Source organism: Lepidochelys olivacea (assembly GCF_965140295.1).
Source record: "Lepidochelys olivacea isolate rLepOli2 genome assembly, chromosome: 6".
NCBI classification, from domain to species: Eukaryota; Metazoa; Chordata; order Testudines; family Cheloniidae; genus Lepidochelys; species Lepidochelys olivacea.
The window spans coordinates 11,059,067-11,076,398 of NC_140416.1; the positions used below are offsets into that span (position 1 = coordinate 11,059,067).

The 17,332-nt window shown below is 54.5% G+C and overlaps 2 protein-coding genes across 4 annotated transcripts; one reads left to right on the forward strand and one right to left on the reverse strand.

Moving 5' to 3' along the window:
• Positions 1–204: 204 nt before the first annotated feature.
• Positions 205–8,491, reverse strand: PRPF19 (pre-mRNA processing factor 19). Of its 2 annotated transcripts, none has more exons than XM_084632689.1 (16): positions 8,293–8,491; positions 6,855–7,004; positions 5,827–5,903; positions 5,443–5,584; positions 5,120–5,193; positions 4,963–5,025; positions 4,709–4,750; positions 4,373–4,447; positions 3,759–3,834; positions 3,355–3,464; positions 2,999–3,154; positions 2,786–2,855; positions 2,205–2,290; positions 1,408–1,578; positions 889–994; positions 205–700 (listed from the first exon to the last, which is right to left on the reverse strand). In XM_084632689.1, the coding sequence occupies exons 1-16, from the start codon at positions 8,309–8,311 to the stop codon at positions 603–605; spliced, it is 1,515 nt and encodes a 504-aa protein (XP_084488815.1). In that variant the 5' UTR covers positions 8,312–8,491; the 3' UTR covers positions 205–602. The 2 variants fall into 2 exon arrangements, with proteins under 2 accessions (XP_084488815.1, XP_084488816.1); XM_084632690.1 differs by lacking the exon at positions 8,293–8,491 and adding an exon at positions 7,215–7,284.
• A 187-nt stretch (positions 8,492–8,678) lies between these two features.
• On the forward strand, positions 8,679–16,936 carry TMEM109 (transmembrane protein 109). 2 transcript variants are annotated; one of them, XM_084632692.1, is made up of 4 exons: positions 8,679–8,820; positions 10,006–10,274; positions 13,608–13,710; positions 14,772–16,936. In XM_084632692.1, the coding sequence occupies exons 2-4, from the start codon at positions 10,038–10,040 to the stop codon at positions 15,158–15,160; spliced, it is 729 nt and encodes a 242-aa protein (XP_084488818.1). In that variant the 5' UTR covers positions 8,679–8,820; positions 10,006–10,037; the 3' UTR covers positions 15,161–16,936. The 2 variants fall into 2 exon arrangements, with proteins under 2 accessions (XP_084488818.1, XP_084488817.1); XM_084632691.1 differs by lacking the exon at positions 8,679–8,820 and adding an exon at positions 9,724–9,833.
• The last annotated feature ends 396 nt before the right edge of the window (positions 16,937–17,332 follow it).

The following is a 17,332-nucleotide window of genomic DNA, read 5'->3' on the forward strand; positions in this document are numbered from 1 at the left end:
GCATACTGACCTTATGCAGGCCCCAACCTCTCTTCCTGTCATCACTACACAAACAGCACTGGGAGCACTTAGAAGGGACTCAGATGACGTGGATAGTATCTCTTACCCTTAGATCCCCTTGCCCAAGGCCTAGGGGCTCTTTTCCCTCCATGCTCTACCCCACAGCTCATCTGGGAAAAGGTACATGCAACTCAAACAGCCTGAGAGGGTTCAACATTCTTTATTTTTTTTTTAATGAAAGTAGATAGCTGCTTACCAAAAAAAAAAAAAAAAAATGCACATTTCCCCATCCCCCCTTCTCTCCCATTCCTATACCACCCGCTTCTTTCCCCCATCCAGCCTCTCATTCACAGCTGTCTGTCAGTGGATGGGTTTGGTTCTATTTTGTTTGTTACAATCACAGAACAGAATTAAGCCGGAAAGACAAACACAAAACTGGAAAAACAAAGCCTTTGAGCACAGGGGAGGGAGCGCGCTAGGTTGGCCTGCCCCTGATACCTCAAAGTAAAGCAATGATAACCCCACCCACGTTACCTCCCTCCAATAACCCCGACACTACAGTGAAGGACACAGCCCATCCCCCCAGATCCTAGGAAAAGAGGCTACAGACTGTAGAACTTCAGGCTCCTGTCCATGCCTGTGGAAGCGATGAATTTAGCATGGTGGCCAAAGGCCACACCCGTAGTCAGGCCACTGTGCTCTGTGGGGAGAGACACCACATGGTTAATTTGGAACTCATACTACTAGACCTTGCCCTCCACCCCAAGGCCACCTCACATAGCGCACTCCACGGGAATGGGATCTCAGGAACACAGGGAGAGGAGCAGCTTGCTCATCCACTCGATGAGTCCAGCACAGGCACATGACTCTCCCAGCTGAGCACCTCACCTGTGAAGTGGAGGATTTCCGTCCACTGCTTGCAGATGTAGATCTGGACGTCCGTGCCACCCAGGGCCAAGTAGGTACCACTCTGGTCAAATATGAGGGACTTCACCTACAGAGAAGAGAGATATCTGAGCCCCAGGCACAACTCTGAGCCAGACCTGGAGCGGGGGGAGGGGGGAAGCTGTTCCAGGCTGCCAGGTACTCCCACACACACATATACTGGGCAACCCCCTCCCCCACACACTCACCTACTGCTACCATACACCTGGCTCCCAGAGGGACACCTCTCCCCATATACCCACCCTGGGTACCTGGGGAGAGAGAGGACCCCCACCACACACGCACGCACAGACCCCATACTAGGCACTGGCTCCCTGATGCAGGGAGAAGCCCAGTCAAACTAGGATGCACAAGGACGTAGAGGAAAAGCCCCCAGGTCACACCGCTCAGCTGGCTCATCATATCAGGGAGAGGGTGGGAGAGCAGGGACAGGGCTCGACAGAGCAGGAGGGTCGCACGCACCTCAAAGTTATTGTCCAGCTGCAGCGTCTTGAAGTTCTTGAGCTTGCGCAGATCCCAGAGTTTCACGGAGGAGTCATCAGCGGCCGTGGCCAGGTAGTAGCCATTCTCTGAGAACGCGATGCTGGTGATGGGACCGGAGTGCCCTGGGAAGTTCGCCACATTGGTGCGTTCCTGAGACAGACAGACAGTTAGTCGCCCGTCGCTGAAAGGCAGGCGCTGAGTCAAGCCTGGGCCAGCTGGGAAAAGATGGGGGCAGCAGGTAGGCTGGATCTTCTCTTCCCACAAAGAGAGCTTGGTCCAGGGGACAGGAGCCTTCTCCGCACCCCTTACATTGCAGAGCTAACATCACTGAGCTCATCAGAACAATGGCACCTCCATCAGCCTCTCTTTTCCTGCATGCTTCAAACAGCGCTGAACACAGTCATTGTTAATGTACAGCATTGTTACATTGCAGAGCTAACATCACTGAGCTGAATGGAGCACTTCGCCCCCACTGTTTCAGGCTGTCTGCAAACTCAGGAAGCCACTGCTGCCTCACTCACACACCAGTCACGTGGAGAATGGTTGTGACAACAAGGTAAGAGCTAGAAACATCTTTCTTTAAATGAAAGCAGAGATCCTAGTATGCCAGGGAGGAGGCCATAGCTGGCCTGATGGCCCCATGCTCTAGAAAGTATATAGAGACCAGGCCTTAGTCTGAATGCACTCCTAGCCATGAGGCTGGAGGTGCCAAAATGCCAGCATCCTCCAGCACCAGGCTCCGCAGCCATCGGGCACACCCAGTCAGCCAGCCCTACCTTCAAGTCCCAGATCTTGATTTGCGAGTCCATAGTCCCCGTCCCAAAAATGAGCCCATCAGGGTGGAACTGAGCACAGGTGAGAGCTGCAGAGACAGAGAAAGACAGAAAGATTCAGGGACGCTGCCAGAGGGGACGTCTCACTTGGATAACGAAAGGACACAGCAGAAAGCAAGGCCCTCTCCCAGCCTTCCCCATGACAGGGTTCTGAAGGACTCGCGTGACACATAATACAGCCCTTTCTGCAGCCTCTTCCCCAGCAAGAGTATGGAAAAATTATCTAGGAGAAAATATTTTTTTAACATATAAAATAGCTTCTTTAAAAGGTCCTGCTAAAAATGTTACAGAAAGCAACTTTATCTGATTTTGATGTTGGACTCCACTTAAACTGTACACTAGATTAACATGCAAGAAGTGAGAACATGTAATCCAAGGTTAATAGTGACCATGTTCTACAGTCTATTTCTGAAACAGATGTTCTTAACAAGCTCCTCATCTTATGCTCTAGAAAATCATCCAGCTAAAATAAAATGGAGCACAATGACCCTGCGAGCCAGGGGTCCTCAATACCCAATCCTTACCGCAGCCAGAGGTCTCATCTGTGACCTTGGTGAGCACACGGCCTGTCTGGATATCAGAGAAAGCCCAGTACTGAAAGAGAGGAACAAGGCGTGAGTGCATCCCACGGTTGCCAGCCCTCCGCTGCCTCCTGCCCACACCTGCTGATCGACACCTTCCCCACACATGCTGATCGACATGGGGGGAAGGAGGGGCCGGGGCGACCTGAGTCTCACCTGGTCATCAGAGGAGCTCAGGAGATAGTCGCCCGTGGCATGCAAACTCAGCCCCGTCACGGCGCTCTCATGGGCCCGGACAACCTGCACACAAGTGGCACTTGGGACCGACCAGATCCGGATAGTGGCATCGGGAGAAGCAGAGAACACCAGCTCCTAGATGTGTGGGGAGAGAACATTCCTGGGGGTTAGAGCACCAGTGTTGGGAGGGGCGAGAAGGGGTTAATACCAAGGCACATTGTAGGAGGGGACCAGACTGCGATATGGGCCTGGAGACCCCCAAGAGGTGGCCCCACAATCCCTCCCCTGGCATGGCATGGCCATAACGGAGATGGGGAGTTGGCCCTGGCCCTTACCTGGGATGGATGGAACACTACGCTGGTGACCTTCTTGGCGTGCCCTTTGAGAGTCGCCAGGATCTGCTCCGAGCTCTTGTCAAAGACAATGACGTTTTTATCCGCCCCGCCTGGAACACAAACAGAGGGGATGGGGCCCAGAGCTGTGCAGATCTGACTCCCCTCAACATCCACCACCTTGGAACTGAACGAGACCCACAATCCCCGGCAGCTGTGAGTAGAGAGGTCCTTACTGCCCTCTACCTCATCCCCACCAGCCCGCAGCCGGAAGAGGGGTGTCCCCAGGAAGCAGGGAGACTTTTAACCCATATCCCCGCCCTCTGGCGAACATCAGCAGTAGGTCCCAGAGGCCACAATCCCCGGCAGCCCGGTGGGAGAAGCTGGGGCCAAGGCTGTTGCCTTACCTGTGAGGATCTTGTTGGTGTCGGAAGGACAAAGGTCCAGAGCGAGGATCCCTGGGATGCTGGCGCTGTGCAAGCCCTGTACAAAGAGAAGGGGGATCAGACAGAACCACTGCCAAGCAGGAAGAGCCCCTCAAGACAGGGAGGGACCCTAACAAAGAGCTCTGGAAACAGATTCCATAATCAGGGCTCTTTGTTCCCACCCAGATCTGTTCCGCACCCTGCTATATCCCCCCTGCAGTGCTTGCGAGCCAGCACCTGCTCGGCTCCGATCATTAGCAGCAGTGTTAATGGCCAACAATGATGGGAGAAGCAAGCAGGAGACAGCTCAGGGTCCAGGTGCCAAGAGATGCACCAGGGCTAACGGCCCACCTACTGAGAGGAGACTCCAGAGCCTCAGTGGACCAAGAGGGAGAAGCAGCGACCATCCCCTAGCAGCACAGCGCCCCCTGCTGCCATGTCAGGGTGGTGATAAAGCGTGCCCAGGTTCTGAAGGGGGACAGCCCAGCCCAGTGTAGTTGCATAAGGGACTGTGCCATCCAGGGAAGGCATTCGCTGCCAGCAGTAAGGTTTGAGACCCCAAGTTAACCTTCAACCCTCTGCATCAGCGAACTCACCACATGTGAGGCCACCTGTCGATATTTGCTGAGCTCCTCCGGCTTCACCAACTCCTCTGGAACCGTCTTGCCTCTCTGCAGAAGGAAGAGCACCCAAAGAGAAATGACTATGCTTCTGGGAGAGCACCCAGCACCCTGCCTTTCCCCCACCCAGGGAGCGGAGAGATCCTCCTCCTTACAGGACAGATTCCCTCCATAGAGACCTCCAAAACCACTGAGCTCACCTCCCTGCTTCTTTACCCCTGCTCCAATGGAGAGTCCCCTCCCAACTCAGGCCCCCCCAGATCCTGCCCCCCATCACAGGGAAGGAAGGGGATTCAGGGAGCAGGCTCTCACCTTCTTACGCTCCGTGGTCAGCACCGTGGCTTTGTCTTGAAGCTGGAAAACAGGAAAGTGAACTCAGGAAATGTGACGCTAATAGTCGAAAGGCTAGCACAGGAGGGCAGCTATCTGACTGCCTACGCCATGCAAGCACCAGGGCACAACAGATGGGTCAGGGAGATGGAAAAGGAGTGACCTCATGGGAAGCAGGAATGAGAGTCACTCCTGCAGCAGAGCAAAGGGTGAAACTGGGACGGATGACTCCTTACCTTCTGGATGATCTCGGGGGTCATGCCTGCCAACTCTCCCAGATCCATCGGCTCGCCAGCACCCTGGATCAGGGAAAGAAGAGGCCCGTGAGTCCAGGAGGAGGAGAGAGAGCACAGTCAGGAGACACACAGAGAGAGCTGTGCAGGGAGGACTCACCGTGATGTTGGGCTGGGAAGATGGCATGGCCTGGGGGACTATGAGGCCAGCCTGGGGTTTCAGAGTCGCCAACGCTGCGGAGACACAAACAGCAGCTCGATGGGTTAAAATGGGAGCCAACTGCAGGCTCACAAGAGTGCCACAGAGGTTTTGTTACAGCTACCTTTTTCCATCAGTACTGACCCCTGCCTGCTCCAGAGGCGCAAGCTGCTCCTCCCCCTCCTGCTCCCAGGGCATTAGAGTCAGAATCCCTCCCTGGACTGACTGTCCCCATGGTGCTGCAGCCTTTTCCTCAGTCAGACCCCCTGCCCCCACCGATTTACCTTCTCTGGCAGCAGTGACCTCTTTGGTGAGACGGGCGATGACGCGGCAGGCAGCGTCATGCTGGTACAGTGCGTGCGACAGCTCCTGGCGGGTGGTCTGCAGCTGCTGGCGGAGTGTGAAGCTGTGCAGCATGACAGCATCCTATGGAAGGACACACAATGTGAGGGAGACAGCCAGGGTTCAATGCTCTGCCCACCCCAGCTCAGCAAGCTCCGCCCACCTGGGTACGTAGAGTGAATGGCTCCACCCAACCTCAGCAACAAAAGAGGGCGGGTCCCCCCACCCAATCAGAGCAGAACCCTGTTCTTTCCGCTGCCCCGGCATCCATCCCATCAGCTGCCCACTTCAATGGCCCCCAACACTGTCCCCATGACAGCCCTTACCCACTCATCCTGAAGGGCTTTCAGAATGGCCGGGATGCTGGTGGCCGAGGGTGGCTTGGGCCGGATCGGGTGGGCAACTGTGAATGAGACACATGGGGGTATTAGCCTCAGCAGCGAGGATTAATCCCTTTCCCTGTCTCCTGCATCCCTACTTCTCCATCCCCACTGCCCACCCTCAAACACACCCGCTCACTCACCCCTTTATCCAGATCCATTTGCACCCTCACTTCATTCTCTACTTTATGCCTACATCAGTTGTTGGTGGAAGAATCCCATTGCAAAATGAGGCTGTTAACATATCTCTGCAGTCATCATACTGGGTCACAGCAGCTAAGCTGGTGTCTCAACTACTACCACACCAGACCAGGCTAGTAGCCCAGCTAGCCCAATAGTCTGCCTAGGATGGTGGCCAGTATCAGGTACAGCAGAGACCCCCCCCAAATCCCAGTGATGCAATTCTTGTGATACTGTGAACTGTCAATGGGATGGAGAGGAACAGAAATCCCCAAGCAGCTGACTCCAATTAACCAGTCCTCTCAGAGGCTGCTGGGAGTGGGAGGACTCTGGCCTATACAAGCCAAACCCAGCTCATTCCAACAGGGGAGAGGAAGAAGAGGCAGCATTCAAAAAGGCTGAAGGCATGTCAAGAGAAAAAACATCTCCAGAAAGGAGCCAGAGGAGAGCCAAACTCCTTGGGGGAAAGGTACAGAGTTTGGTGAGAGTGGGCCTGCCTCCCCAGGAAACTTTGGATTTGCCTGGCAAGTAAAAGGACTATGGGGAAATCCTAAAGATTTTGGGTGTCGGTGATGATAAAATGAATACTGATTCACCCCTTTTATAAGGGTTCCTAGATTCTCTTGGTGTCCTTCCTTCCCCAACCCTTTCTGTGATGGTCAGGCCCACCTGGCAATTGCTTGGTGAGCTGTGGGAGCTCAGGCAATCAGGGTAGCGATGGTCTGCCCAGCTCCCTGGAGCTGGTGAGAATCTACCAGGTCACACCTCTAGCTCTGCTCCCCTCTGCTTGATACCTTTGATGTCAATCAGTTGCTCTTCAGACAGCGGCTGGTTGTTCACTGGGTCAGTCCCATTTTCCGCAATGTATTTTTCAATCAGTCTTCGCTCATAGACGTGGTTTGAGACCGGAGACACGCACGGGTGCTCTGGCACTTCATTTGAGACTGCAAAGAGACAGAGACTGCAGGGGTGACAAGTGGACAAACAGAGCCTAAATCCCCACCCGTACCCCATACTTACCAGAGAAGCCCCAAGACACAGATCAATTTTTCCTACAGCCTCTACGTGTACAGCATTGTCACCAGGTTTTCTATGTACGCTACTGACACCACGGCCTAGTTTATTTTTAGCGACTTACACTTCTGTGCTCAGTCCTTCTCCCCAAGGTCTGCATTCTAATAATGCTGTTAGTTCCTTTGTGCTACACATTTTCCTTTCAGCCAGCAGCTCAGTCTTCCTCAGGGGCAGATCAGGCAGTTAATGATGAATCTAACATAACTACAAACACCATGGCTATTCTTCTGTGCTGTTACATGTAATCCATAGCATAGGCTGCAAAACCTTGACTTGCTTTTATATATCACAAGCTTTCAGAGGTGTACAGACCAATGCTACATGCAACATTTGTACAGGTATAAAATGTGAGAAATACTCAGAGGTTTAATTGTTATGGTGCACATGCATAAGGGGAAGGAGCTACCATGGAAAGCTCTCTGAGCTCATTTCCGCATGAACTGGTAGGAGCTTGGCACCATTGAAAACTGCACATGCAGATTTCCACCCAAACATCTAAAATGTTTCTACTGATATTTTAGCTCCACTGATTCTCCCCACATTTATTTATTTAGCAGCACAGTGGCCAAGGGGTTACGGTGCTCTACCACAATACTGAAGGTTGTGAGTTTGAGTCCCACTCGATCTCACTCTGGAAGGCCACCTTCAATTCACCCAAGCTGCAAAATTAGTACCTGATCCCTTGGGCAGGCAAAGGCGGGTGATGCCGGCCCCATCACTGTGTTGGCTATGAAATTCCCTTGCCCTAACACCTTGAGGTAGGGGGGCGGGAATCTGTTTGTCTGTCCTTGACCCTTCCCAACCCAGACACGGCTCCTTTCTCAAGAACCACACGGCGCCGGCGGGGGAGCGACTGGCCCCAGCGCGCCAGGCAGAAGCGGCCATGCAGAGGGATGGATGCAGGCGCAGACTCGGGTCCCTGCGGGGGGGAGGGGGTGGGGTCACGGGCTTTGCAGAGGAGCCGAGTTCGAGGCCCCCCCGAGCGGGCGGCACGTTGGGGGGGGGCAGCTTTTAGAGTTTCCTCGTGGGGCTCCTTGAGCTGGGGAGACACCAGGGCCGGCGGGTGGGGGGGGTACCAGCTCCACGGGGCGCGCGGCTCGGCCCGTAACTGGGGCCGGCTGGGGAAGTCCCCCCGCAAGCCCCCAGCCCGTCACTCACTCGAGCAGATGAGGGACATAGCGGCGTCTCCCCGACGGCTCCTGGTTCTGCTTCCAGGTCACGGGCTCCGCTTCCGGGGCAGGGTGTCCCCTCTCCGTGCCCCAACCGAGGGCAGCCCCGTTCCGCGTCCACTCGCTCACGCGGGGCCCCAGCGCGCGCGGGAGACCCTGAGTCCCGCCCTCACCGGAAACGGAACTTTACTCTTCCCGGCATGCCCCGGGCCGGCTCGCTGCATAGATCGGGATCTTCCGGCTACCGCTCGGGCGTTTCCGGAGGGGGGAACGAGCCTGGCTGGAACTGCCGCTCCCGGCATGCACCTCTTACTGGAGACTGCAATTCCCAGAATGCACTGGGCCGACGCCTCCCGGCCCGCCCCCAGCCCCTGGGACTACAGTTCCCAGCGGGCCCGGGCCCGGGCCCGGTGCCGGATTTGACTTTCACTCCCAGCAGCAGCCCCAGCCGGGCAGCCTCCGCTCGGGCCCGCCCTGCCAGGAGCCGGCCAGGCCCAGGCTGCCCCGCCCTCCGAGGGTGAGACGCGCGGCTGGGCCAGGGGCGTTTCCTGGGAGTCACGGGCCTGGCGCTGACGGGCGAAGCCTGCAGCCCCCACGACGCTCGTTGCTCCCGCCGGGGCGCCGCGCCCCCGTGTCACGCGCTGTGCTGGCTCCGCCGTCGCCCGGAGGGCAGCCAGCCCTGGGGCATCGCCGCGGCACCAGCTCCGGGCTGGCAGCTGACCTAATAGGGGACAGGAAGGGGGGAGCTCACAATGACACAGGGGAGCTTGGGCCACCTGCACGCCGTGATTGGAGCCAGCGAGCGGTGCTGCGCTGGTTCCCTCTTGTTGTGTGCCACGCTGCAGCTTTGCAACACGCTGCTACGTGGGGCCTTGGCGTCAGGTCAGGAGTGGTCCTGGACCTGGCCTAGATGATCCTTCCCAAAGAAAAGGAGGACTTGTGGCACCTTAGAGACTAACCAATTTATTTGAGCATGAGCTTTCGTGAGCTACACGATGAAGTGAGATGTAGCTCACGAAAGCTCATGCTCAAATAAATTGGTTAGTCTCTAAGGTGCCACAAGTACTCCTTTTCTTTTTGCGGATACAGACTAACACGGCTGCTACTCTGAAACCTCCCAAAGATGGCACCTCTGGCTGCTGAGTCATTGCTGGTCCCAGTGCAGAGAGAGCACCTCCTTTTGAGTCAGCCTGCCTGCAACACCCAGCTGTTCTTTCAATCTCTCCCATCCAAGTACTGAGCTACTGTGAACTTGCTCAGCAGGGGCTGTGTGATGCAGTCACTACCTAAGCTGGGTGCAGGTTTGACCTTTGACCTCATTCCCATGTGCTGTGAATGCTTGGGGTCCAGAGGGTGGTACTTGGGTGTCAAATGACTTTCTCTGACTGGCTTGGTGCCCTGCCAGTCTGCATCATCACAGCTCACAGGCTGAAACATGAGTCATCTTTTCCTTTTCCATGGGGCTATGCAGCTCAAAGGGAAATGGGGGGGGGACTGGGGAGAGGTCACAAAGCCTATAAGTGAGGACTGGTAAGTGGCTGATTCTCAACTAAAAGGAGAGATTGCAATTGCCCTGGGGTTGCTAGGATGTTATTTGCCTACTCGGCATTCCTGACATTGCAGTTCTGGCCTGGGGCCAGCAAAATTACATGGCTCCTATAACTTCATTATGATCTGTGCCTTTTGCTCTTTCTCTCGGCAGAGATTCCTGGGGCTGAGAGGAGAGCTGGAGAGATGACTGGGTGGGATCCTACGGTCTGGTGCTGCCGCCAAGCCCTGCTCCAACGTGCCGTGGCTATCCTGATGTCAGTCGCTTTCCTTCATGTAGCCATGGCGAGCACTCAGCACTATCACAGGGAAGCTTGGAGAGAGGCGGCTGTCCGGGCTGACTTCCTGTCCCAGCTGGCTCAGGGCATGAGGGAGACCCTGGAGGAGTGGATTGGCCGGGACACACTTCAGCTAGTGACAGAGGTAAGGCAGGTTTCAGAGTAGCAGCCGTGTTAGTCTGTATTCGCAAAAAGAAAAGGAGTACTTCTGGCACCTTAGAGACTAACAAATTTATTTGAGCATAAGCTTTCGTGAGCTACAGCTCACTTCATCGGATGCATTCAGTGGAAAATACAGAGGAATCCTAGCTAAGTCAGGAAAAGGGGTTGGAGCACCATGTATTTGTGCGGTGTGCTTGACTGCTCTCTAGGATCAAGGTTCACCTCCTCTGTCAGTTCCATTGAAATAACTTTATAAGCATTGCCAGAGCTGTAAAAAGAGGCCTATGGAGGGAGGCAGCATAGTCTAGTGGATTGAGCAGCCACTGGGACTCAGCAGATCAGGGTTCCATTCCCAGCTGGGCAAGGTGACCTTGGGTATGCCTCAGTTTCCCCATCTATAAAATGAAGCAAAAGCTACTGTAAGGTATATTGAGATCTAGTGATGACAAGTGATAGATATGAGCTAGGTGGTGGTAGCATTATTTTATTATCTACATTAGGCAAAATAACTGCTACAGGGGGGCATGGATCAGTGCTCACGTCACACTCCCCCATCAGTACCCGACCTGAGCTGGGGAAGCTAATGATCCAACCAGCGAACCAAATTTGGTGGTAAATCCTGTTCATGTGCCACCTGAAGCACATTGCGATAGGCTAGGAAGTCTGGTACAATACATTTCCAGTGCAGCCTCTATTGGCCAAAACCCAGCTTACCCATTTCCAATAGCTTGGTATGTCCCCCCAGGGATTTCAGAGCAGGGAAGTTTAGATCAACTCAGCCATCTACTCTGGCAGAAGGCAGGGTGTGCCAAAGTCTTGGGACTCTCAATTGGTTCTATTCCTAGCTCCTCTGGTGGCAACCCCCTGCAACCTCTTACCTGATCTGTCAAGTGACAGTTGCCTCCCAAGGTAGGAGGTGTTAGGCCTTGGTTTATTAAGGATCGTTAAGTGCACAGAAATGGTTATAGCAGAAGGATGGTCCATGGTTAGGGCAGTAGCCTGAGACTGGGGGACCTGGATCGAATTTCCTCCTCTGCCCTAGCTTTCCTGGTCAAGTCCGTTAGCCTCTCTGTGTCTCAGCTTCCCATCTGTAAAAGGGGGGACAACAGCCCTTTCCTGTCTGTGCTGTGAGGATAAATACATTAAAGATTGTGAGGTGCTCAGATAAAGGGGCTGTAAACGGGGCTGTAAAAGTGTGTTAGAGAGAAGGAGCCCCTGTGTTTTTCGTCCGGAGCGAGCTGGCTGGTTCAGCAGCACTTCAGAGCATTAAGGCTTATTAAGTGAGTGAGATTCCAGCACCCAGGCTGACTTGTGTGTTGGGGAAACTGGCTGTGTCTCTGTCACCGGGGAAACCAGCCAGCCGGCTTTGAAAATAGCAGCATTGGCACCCGATTAGCTGAAGGTTTGGGATACGTTCCCTAAATACTTGTGCCTCTTGTATGCATTCGCTTGGATGCAAGAGCTGAGTGGAGTCTGTTTGCTCTGGGCTGGATTGCAGCCAGGATGGATAAAAATTTGTGGGTATTTTTCTTTTGTTTTTAAATTGGATTTTTTTTAATTATTTAAATCAGTTTCTTTTAAAAAATAAACCTGTCTAAAATGAAATCCTGAATTTAATCAAAATATGTTAAGGCCTGCATTTATTAATCTCTTAGAACATTTAAATAAAAAAATCCCTGAGCCTCTATCAAAAACCGTGAGTTAAAGGCTGCTTTACTAGATAAAGAATAAGGGGTAAAACATCTCACTTTTGAGGTCATGCTTTCTACATATGGCACAACAGGTCATGTCCTGTATTAAGAGGGGACATGGGGGCTGGGCTACTGCACGCACAAGACTGATCTAGTCATCATGGGCATTGGGATCTGGCCTCCGACTCTAGGAGCCGCTACCATGTGTCTTATCACTAGGAAGCAAAAAGATGTACCAAATCTAGTGTCAAGGCTCTATTTAGCTGTAGATCAGCATGTTCTAAGATTAGATCAACCAATGAGAACACTTTTCTTTAGAAAATAACTGAAGTACAAATCATAGAATCAGAGAATATCAGGGTTGGAAGGGACCTCAGGAGGTCATCTAGTCCAACCCCCTGCTCAAAAGCAGGACCAATCCCCAATTAAATCATCCCAGCCAGGGCTTTGTCAAGCCTGACCTTAAAAACTTCTAAGGAAGGAGATTCCACTACCTCCCTAGGCAATGCATTCCAGTGTTTCACCACCCTCCTAGTGAAATGAAACCATTAATTAAAATTGATTTAAAATTGAGGCTTTTCACTTGGTGATTTAAATCACTGATGTAAATCGCCTTGATTTAAATCAATCCACCCTGATTGCAGCCCAGCTGAGCTTGGCACCAGGCCTCAGGGGTGGTGGGAAAACGGACTCCACACCACCTTTGTGGTTTTCCTATGATGAGGCTGTCTCAGCCCCTGGTAAAGTTAGGACAGCTTCAGAGACTGCCCAAGGCCCCAAGAGGCTACCCTTGCAGTCAGGAATAGCCAGAGCACAATGACACTCAGGCCATGCCACCCCTTCCCCAAGGAAGACTGTAGCACTGTCCACCAACAGCTCCCAGTGTAGTTAGAGCTCGCTTTAGGCTCTCCAGAGACTCTCCCTATGCCAGGGGAATTCCCCAGGCTCTTCCAGCCCTACGTTTCTATGATCTTGAAGGCAAGGGAGTGGTAGATCTGAAAGGCAGCCATGTCTCCAGACAGGCCCAAAGCCAGTGTGGAGAAATAGCCTTTGTTCTCCCCATCTTACAGCTGGGCAGCAGAGCTCTGCAGAGATGCAGTGACTTGCAGGTCACAGGGGGGGTCTAACTTGGAGCCAACAATGAGTCTAAGCCAGCACTTTAAGCACAGCCCAGCCATCCCTCCTTCCTTTGCAGCTGGGGAGAGGGACCTGCTGGGGCTTTTCTGCTTGCCCTGGCTTCTACACAGGGCAAGCAATGGCAAGGTCTCCCTTTCACCCTGGAGCAGAGGGGGGCACAGCAGGGGCACAGGGCTCCTTGTAGGAGGCAGCTTGGACAAATCTCCCATGCCAGATGCTGCTCCCCTTACTGGCAGGGAAGGCTGTACTCACCCAGCCAGGCACCAGCTCCTGTTGAGAATCCCATGTGAATTTACCTGCCCAGCCAGAAAATTGGAGCTTGGCTCAAGTCAGGGACGAGGCTCTGTCCCGGTGCCTTTAGCAGACACGAAGGAGTGGGGTGCTCCCCCATTCTCCCCTTATTTTCCTCCCTGGCCCTGTCTCCTCTCACCCTCTTGGGTACCTCCAAGCCAACTGAGAAAAGCGTTCTCACGCTCTCTTCCCTGCAGAACGTCTCTGCCGGGTTCTGGATTGTGTCCTCCGGCATCTCGGCAGGTCTGATCATCCTGTCCGGAATCGCAGGGCAGATCCTAAGCGCCTTCGGAGTGAATGGTAAGTTGTTTGTTATTTACCAGTGTCACCTAGAGACCCCAGCTGAGATCAGGTCCTCATTGTGCCAGGCGCTGCATAGACACACAGGGAGAGACCGTCCCTGCCCCAGCTGAGATCAAGGCCCTGTTGTGCCAGGCGCTGCACAGATAGTAAGAGATAGTCCCTGCCTCTGCTGAGATCAGGGTCCCATTGTGCCAAGCGCTGCACAGACACACAGTGAGAGACAGCCCCTGCCCCAAAGAGTTTACAGTCTAAACAGATCAAATAGACACAGGGTGGGAGGGGAAACTGAGGCACAAAGAGTGTGAGGAAGCTGGCCCATCAGGCCAGTGATAGAGCTGGGAATAAAACCCAGTTCTCCTGAGTCCCGGTTCAGTGTCTGATCCCCTGTTTGACACTGCCTTTGTGAGCCATCGGGGCATATTCCTCACCTGCATGTGATGGAGGAGAGCATATGTTTCTCATTCACCTACCTGGCAGGGAGGATCCATTTCATCATTGTCTCTAAACGGAGCACGAGGGACCCAGTCCCACCCTCTACAGCAAAGAGGGGTTTGTCCAACCTGCAGTTGGTGCCTGTATCACTGGATGGTGCTTCTTCCCTTCCAGCACTTGATGGGTTAAAAATGGTCCTTCCCCTGAGGAAAGAGGGGCCTCCCAGTCTGATGGTGAAGGTTTGTGTCGCTCAAGGGGATCTCTCCTTCCAGTGCAGGGGGGTTACTTCACACATGCAGCCCCTAGTACCCCACCTCAGGATGTCTGAGCCTGTGTGGGGAGATCAGAAGACAACATGGTTTCTCCTTCCAGGGCAGGAGGGGTTACTCCTGCAACCATCACCTCCTTCCCCATCATGCCCTTCTCTCCAGGAGCAGCCTGTCCCAGCCCTACAGGGGTGGGGATCCTCCTTCCAGCACAGGGATTAACCCCCCCCAGCCTGTCCCAGCCCCACTAGGGTGAGGATCCTCCTGCCTGCATATGGGGGTTTCCCAGCCCCACAGAAGGTCAGCACAGCATCACGTCTCACATGTGTCTAACCACTTTCCTCCTCCTTCCCTTTCCAGGTGATCACGTGGTCCAGCCCCTTAAGCTGGGCCCTGCCCAGGTACAGACCCTGCTGCTGTGGGGCCTGGCTGCTGTGGTGGGCTATTGGCTGCTCTCACAGCTGCTGGGCCTGTTGCTGTCCATCCTGGGACGTGTCCTGTGGGGGCTGAAGGTGGTGGTCTTCCTGGGCTGCTTCCTGCTGATCGTCTCGGCGGCGCCCAGCCCCTCGGTGCAGGCCTTGCTGCTGCTGTGCCTGCTCACCCTGTATGCCCTGCTGGGGAGGCTGAGCGGGGCGCGCCGCGCCGGGAGCCAACTGGAGGCCAAGGTGCGCAACCTGGAGTGGCAGGTGGAGGAGCTGCGGCGCCGGCAGAGGCGGGTGTCCCCCAGGAACCTGGAGCAGGACGAGTGAGGGGCAGGAGGTGGCCCCCCCCAGCACACTATGGACTCTCACTCCACCATTCACAGCTACCCTGGTCCTCTGCACGTGCTCATGGGGGCATCTCCACCCTCGGGTACTCACAGCCCCTCCCCTCTGTGCACACTCACAGGCCCCACCAGCCCCATGGTCCTCCTGAGGTGCCTCCCCATTGTACAAACTGACAGACACTACCCACCTCAGGGACTCGCAGGCCCCCCCCCCCCGTGCATTAATTTACCCACACCTCTATTCCCCAGGGCACTTGCATTCTGTCCCCCACACCCACCCCACAGACAAGCAAAGCCAAAAGGGAGCTCTCTGGAGTGGAGGAATGAACCAGTGGGAGGTGGTGTGATTTTTCCCCAGCCTGCCCTGGTCCCATGGACTGGGGATGGGAGGTGCTCCCTCAGCTGCCTGCCCCCACCCCTGCCATCTCCCATAGATTTGCTGCCATGGAGCTCATCGTGCTGGGGCTTAAAAGGGCTGCTTTGATGTTGGTGAAGTCTGGGACGAAGTGATGTTTGGTCTTGGGTGCTAAGATGCTGAATTCCGCCCCTTCTTATTTCCCTGCTGTCTCCCTCTTGTCCCCTTCCCATGCTGCCCTACAGCTGCCGCCGGGGTTCCTGGCCTTTCCCTCCACCCTCTACCTCTGCCTGATCCTTTCCCCACCACCACCGCATCCTCATTTCTCCACCCCCTTACCTAGCCCCAGACCAGTCTCACTAAGAAGGCTGGGTCCTAAGGGCTTGATGCACAGAGGTTCTGAGCTCTTGCCGCTCCCATTGACTTCAGCTGGAGCTGGGGGTTGCTCAGTGGTTTTAGAAATCAGATGCTGGGTAGATAAACTGGGAGCAGGTGCATTATATCCCATTGCAGGAGGGGGTAGTGTACCCCTGGGGGATCTCTGATCAGGGAGGGTGTGTACAGGGGAAGGGTTTCCCCAAGTGCCTTCATCCAAGCCAATGGTGCCTTCTTATGCTAAGAGTGGATGGTGTTTGTTGTGGGGCGGGAGGGGAAACTGGGATATGTGGATATGGGAAGATGTTTACAGGTCCTTTTTAAGAACCCTCCAACACCATCCAAGCCAAAGACACACAGCACATGGAAGTGGGCACATGGAAGTTCCTCCTACATTTCTCACAGCTGGGGTGGAAGTTGTCTTTTGGTGCCACCTCAAGCATGGCAGGTGGCCTTCGTGTTAATCCTGCCCCAGGATCGTGGTGGAGCGGGCCACGATTGATCAGAAAGGAGGGGTACGTAGCAATTTCTGTTCATCCTCCTATGTGCCCCTAGGGAACGTCTACACTTGGAGCAAGGGGTGTGAGTCCCAGCTCGTGTAGACACTTGTGCTAGCTCTCATTCCGCTAGCATGCTGAAAACAGTAGTGTACACAGCCTGGCCAAGTACAAACCCTCCTGAACCCCGTGGGTGCAGACTCGGCCTGGCTAGACCCTTCCACCATTCTCTGCAGCTCCTGCTACCCCAGCTACGCTGCTGTTTTTACTGTGCTAACTCCATGAGAACTAGGGCGAGCATCTCCGAGCTGCAGGGATTCGTAGCCCCATCCTGTCATGACCACAATGAGCTCAGCTGTTGTCTCTCCTGCCCCGCCAGCTAGGAGCTGGAGAGGAGGCCAGTGCGGCCGGGGCTTGGACTGGGCACGTGTTGTTGGCTGATAGTTGCCAGTCTGTGTTTTGAAAGTTCTGTCTATTTTAAACAAACAGGACATTTTGTTACCAGGTCCGAAATAAAATCTATGTAACCACACTCTGTCCAGCCCATGGGCAAGTTTGGGTTTCTTTCTTCTGCCACTCCCAGCAGGTGGCGCTGCAGGGAATGACAGCACCCCAGTCCCAGTCTTTCCCAGCTGGGGGACTAGCGCACAGGAGTACTGGCTGTGGGGTGAACAATGTGCTACTCTGGTCCCAGCCTCTGCCAGCAAGGAGTGGGGCAGGAGCGCTGAGGGGAAGTAGAGCTGTAGAGAGTGGTGCCCTGGCTGCTGGGAGATGGATGGTGTGGGAGGTGCTGCTAGGCAAGGACAGCTGCTGCAAGCCTTGTGGGAGGGAGTCTTTGCCAACACCCTGGCTAAGCCCTTTCCTCTCCTCTCTGTGCCCAGCTGTCAGGATAGGGATTCCCAGAGCTTCTTATATTACAGTTGGGTTT

Excerpts from the sequence above, each read along its gene's own strand:
- PRPF19 (XM_084632690.1), bottom strand. The coding sequence starts at position 7,269 with ATGTGTAGCACAAAGGAACTAACAGCATTATTAGAATGCAGACCTTGG. Across the intron at positions 5,904-6,854 it reads GCAACTGATTGACATCAAAG|TTGCCCACCCGATCCGGCCC; the intron begins GTATCAAGCAGA and ends TCTCATTCACAG. Across the intron at positions 2,856-2,998 it reads TGAGCTCCTCTGATGACCAG|TACTGGGCTTTCTCTGATAT; the intron begins GTGAGACTCAGG and ends CCTCTCTTTCAG.
- TMEM109 (XM_084632692.1), top strand. The coding sequence starts at position 10,038 with ATGACTGGGTGGGATCCTACGGTCTGGTGCTGCCGCCAAGCCCTGCTC. Across the intron at positions 10,275-13,607 it reads CACTTCAGCTAGTGACAGAG|AACGTCTCTGCCGGGTTCTG; the intron begins GTAAGGCAGGTT and ends TCTTCCCTGCAG. Across the intron at positions 13,711-14,771 it reads AAGCGCCTTCGGAGTGAATG|GTGATCACGTGGTCCAGCCC; the intron begins GTAAGTTGTTTG and ends TTCCCTTTCCAG.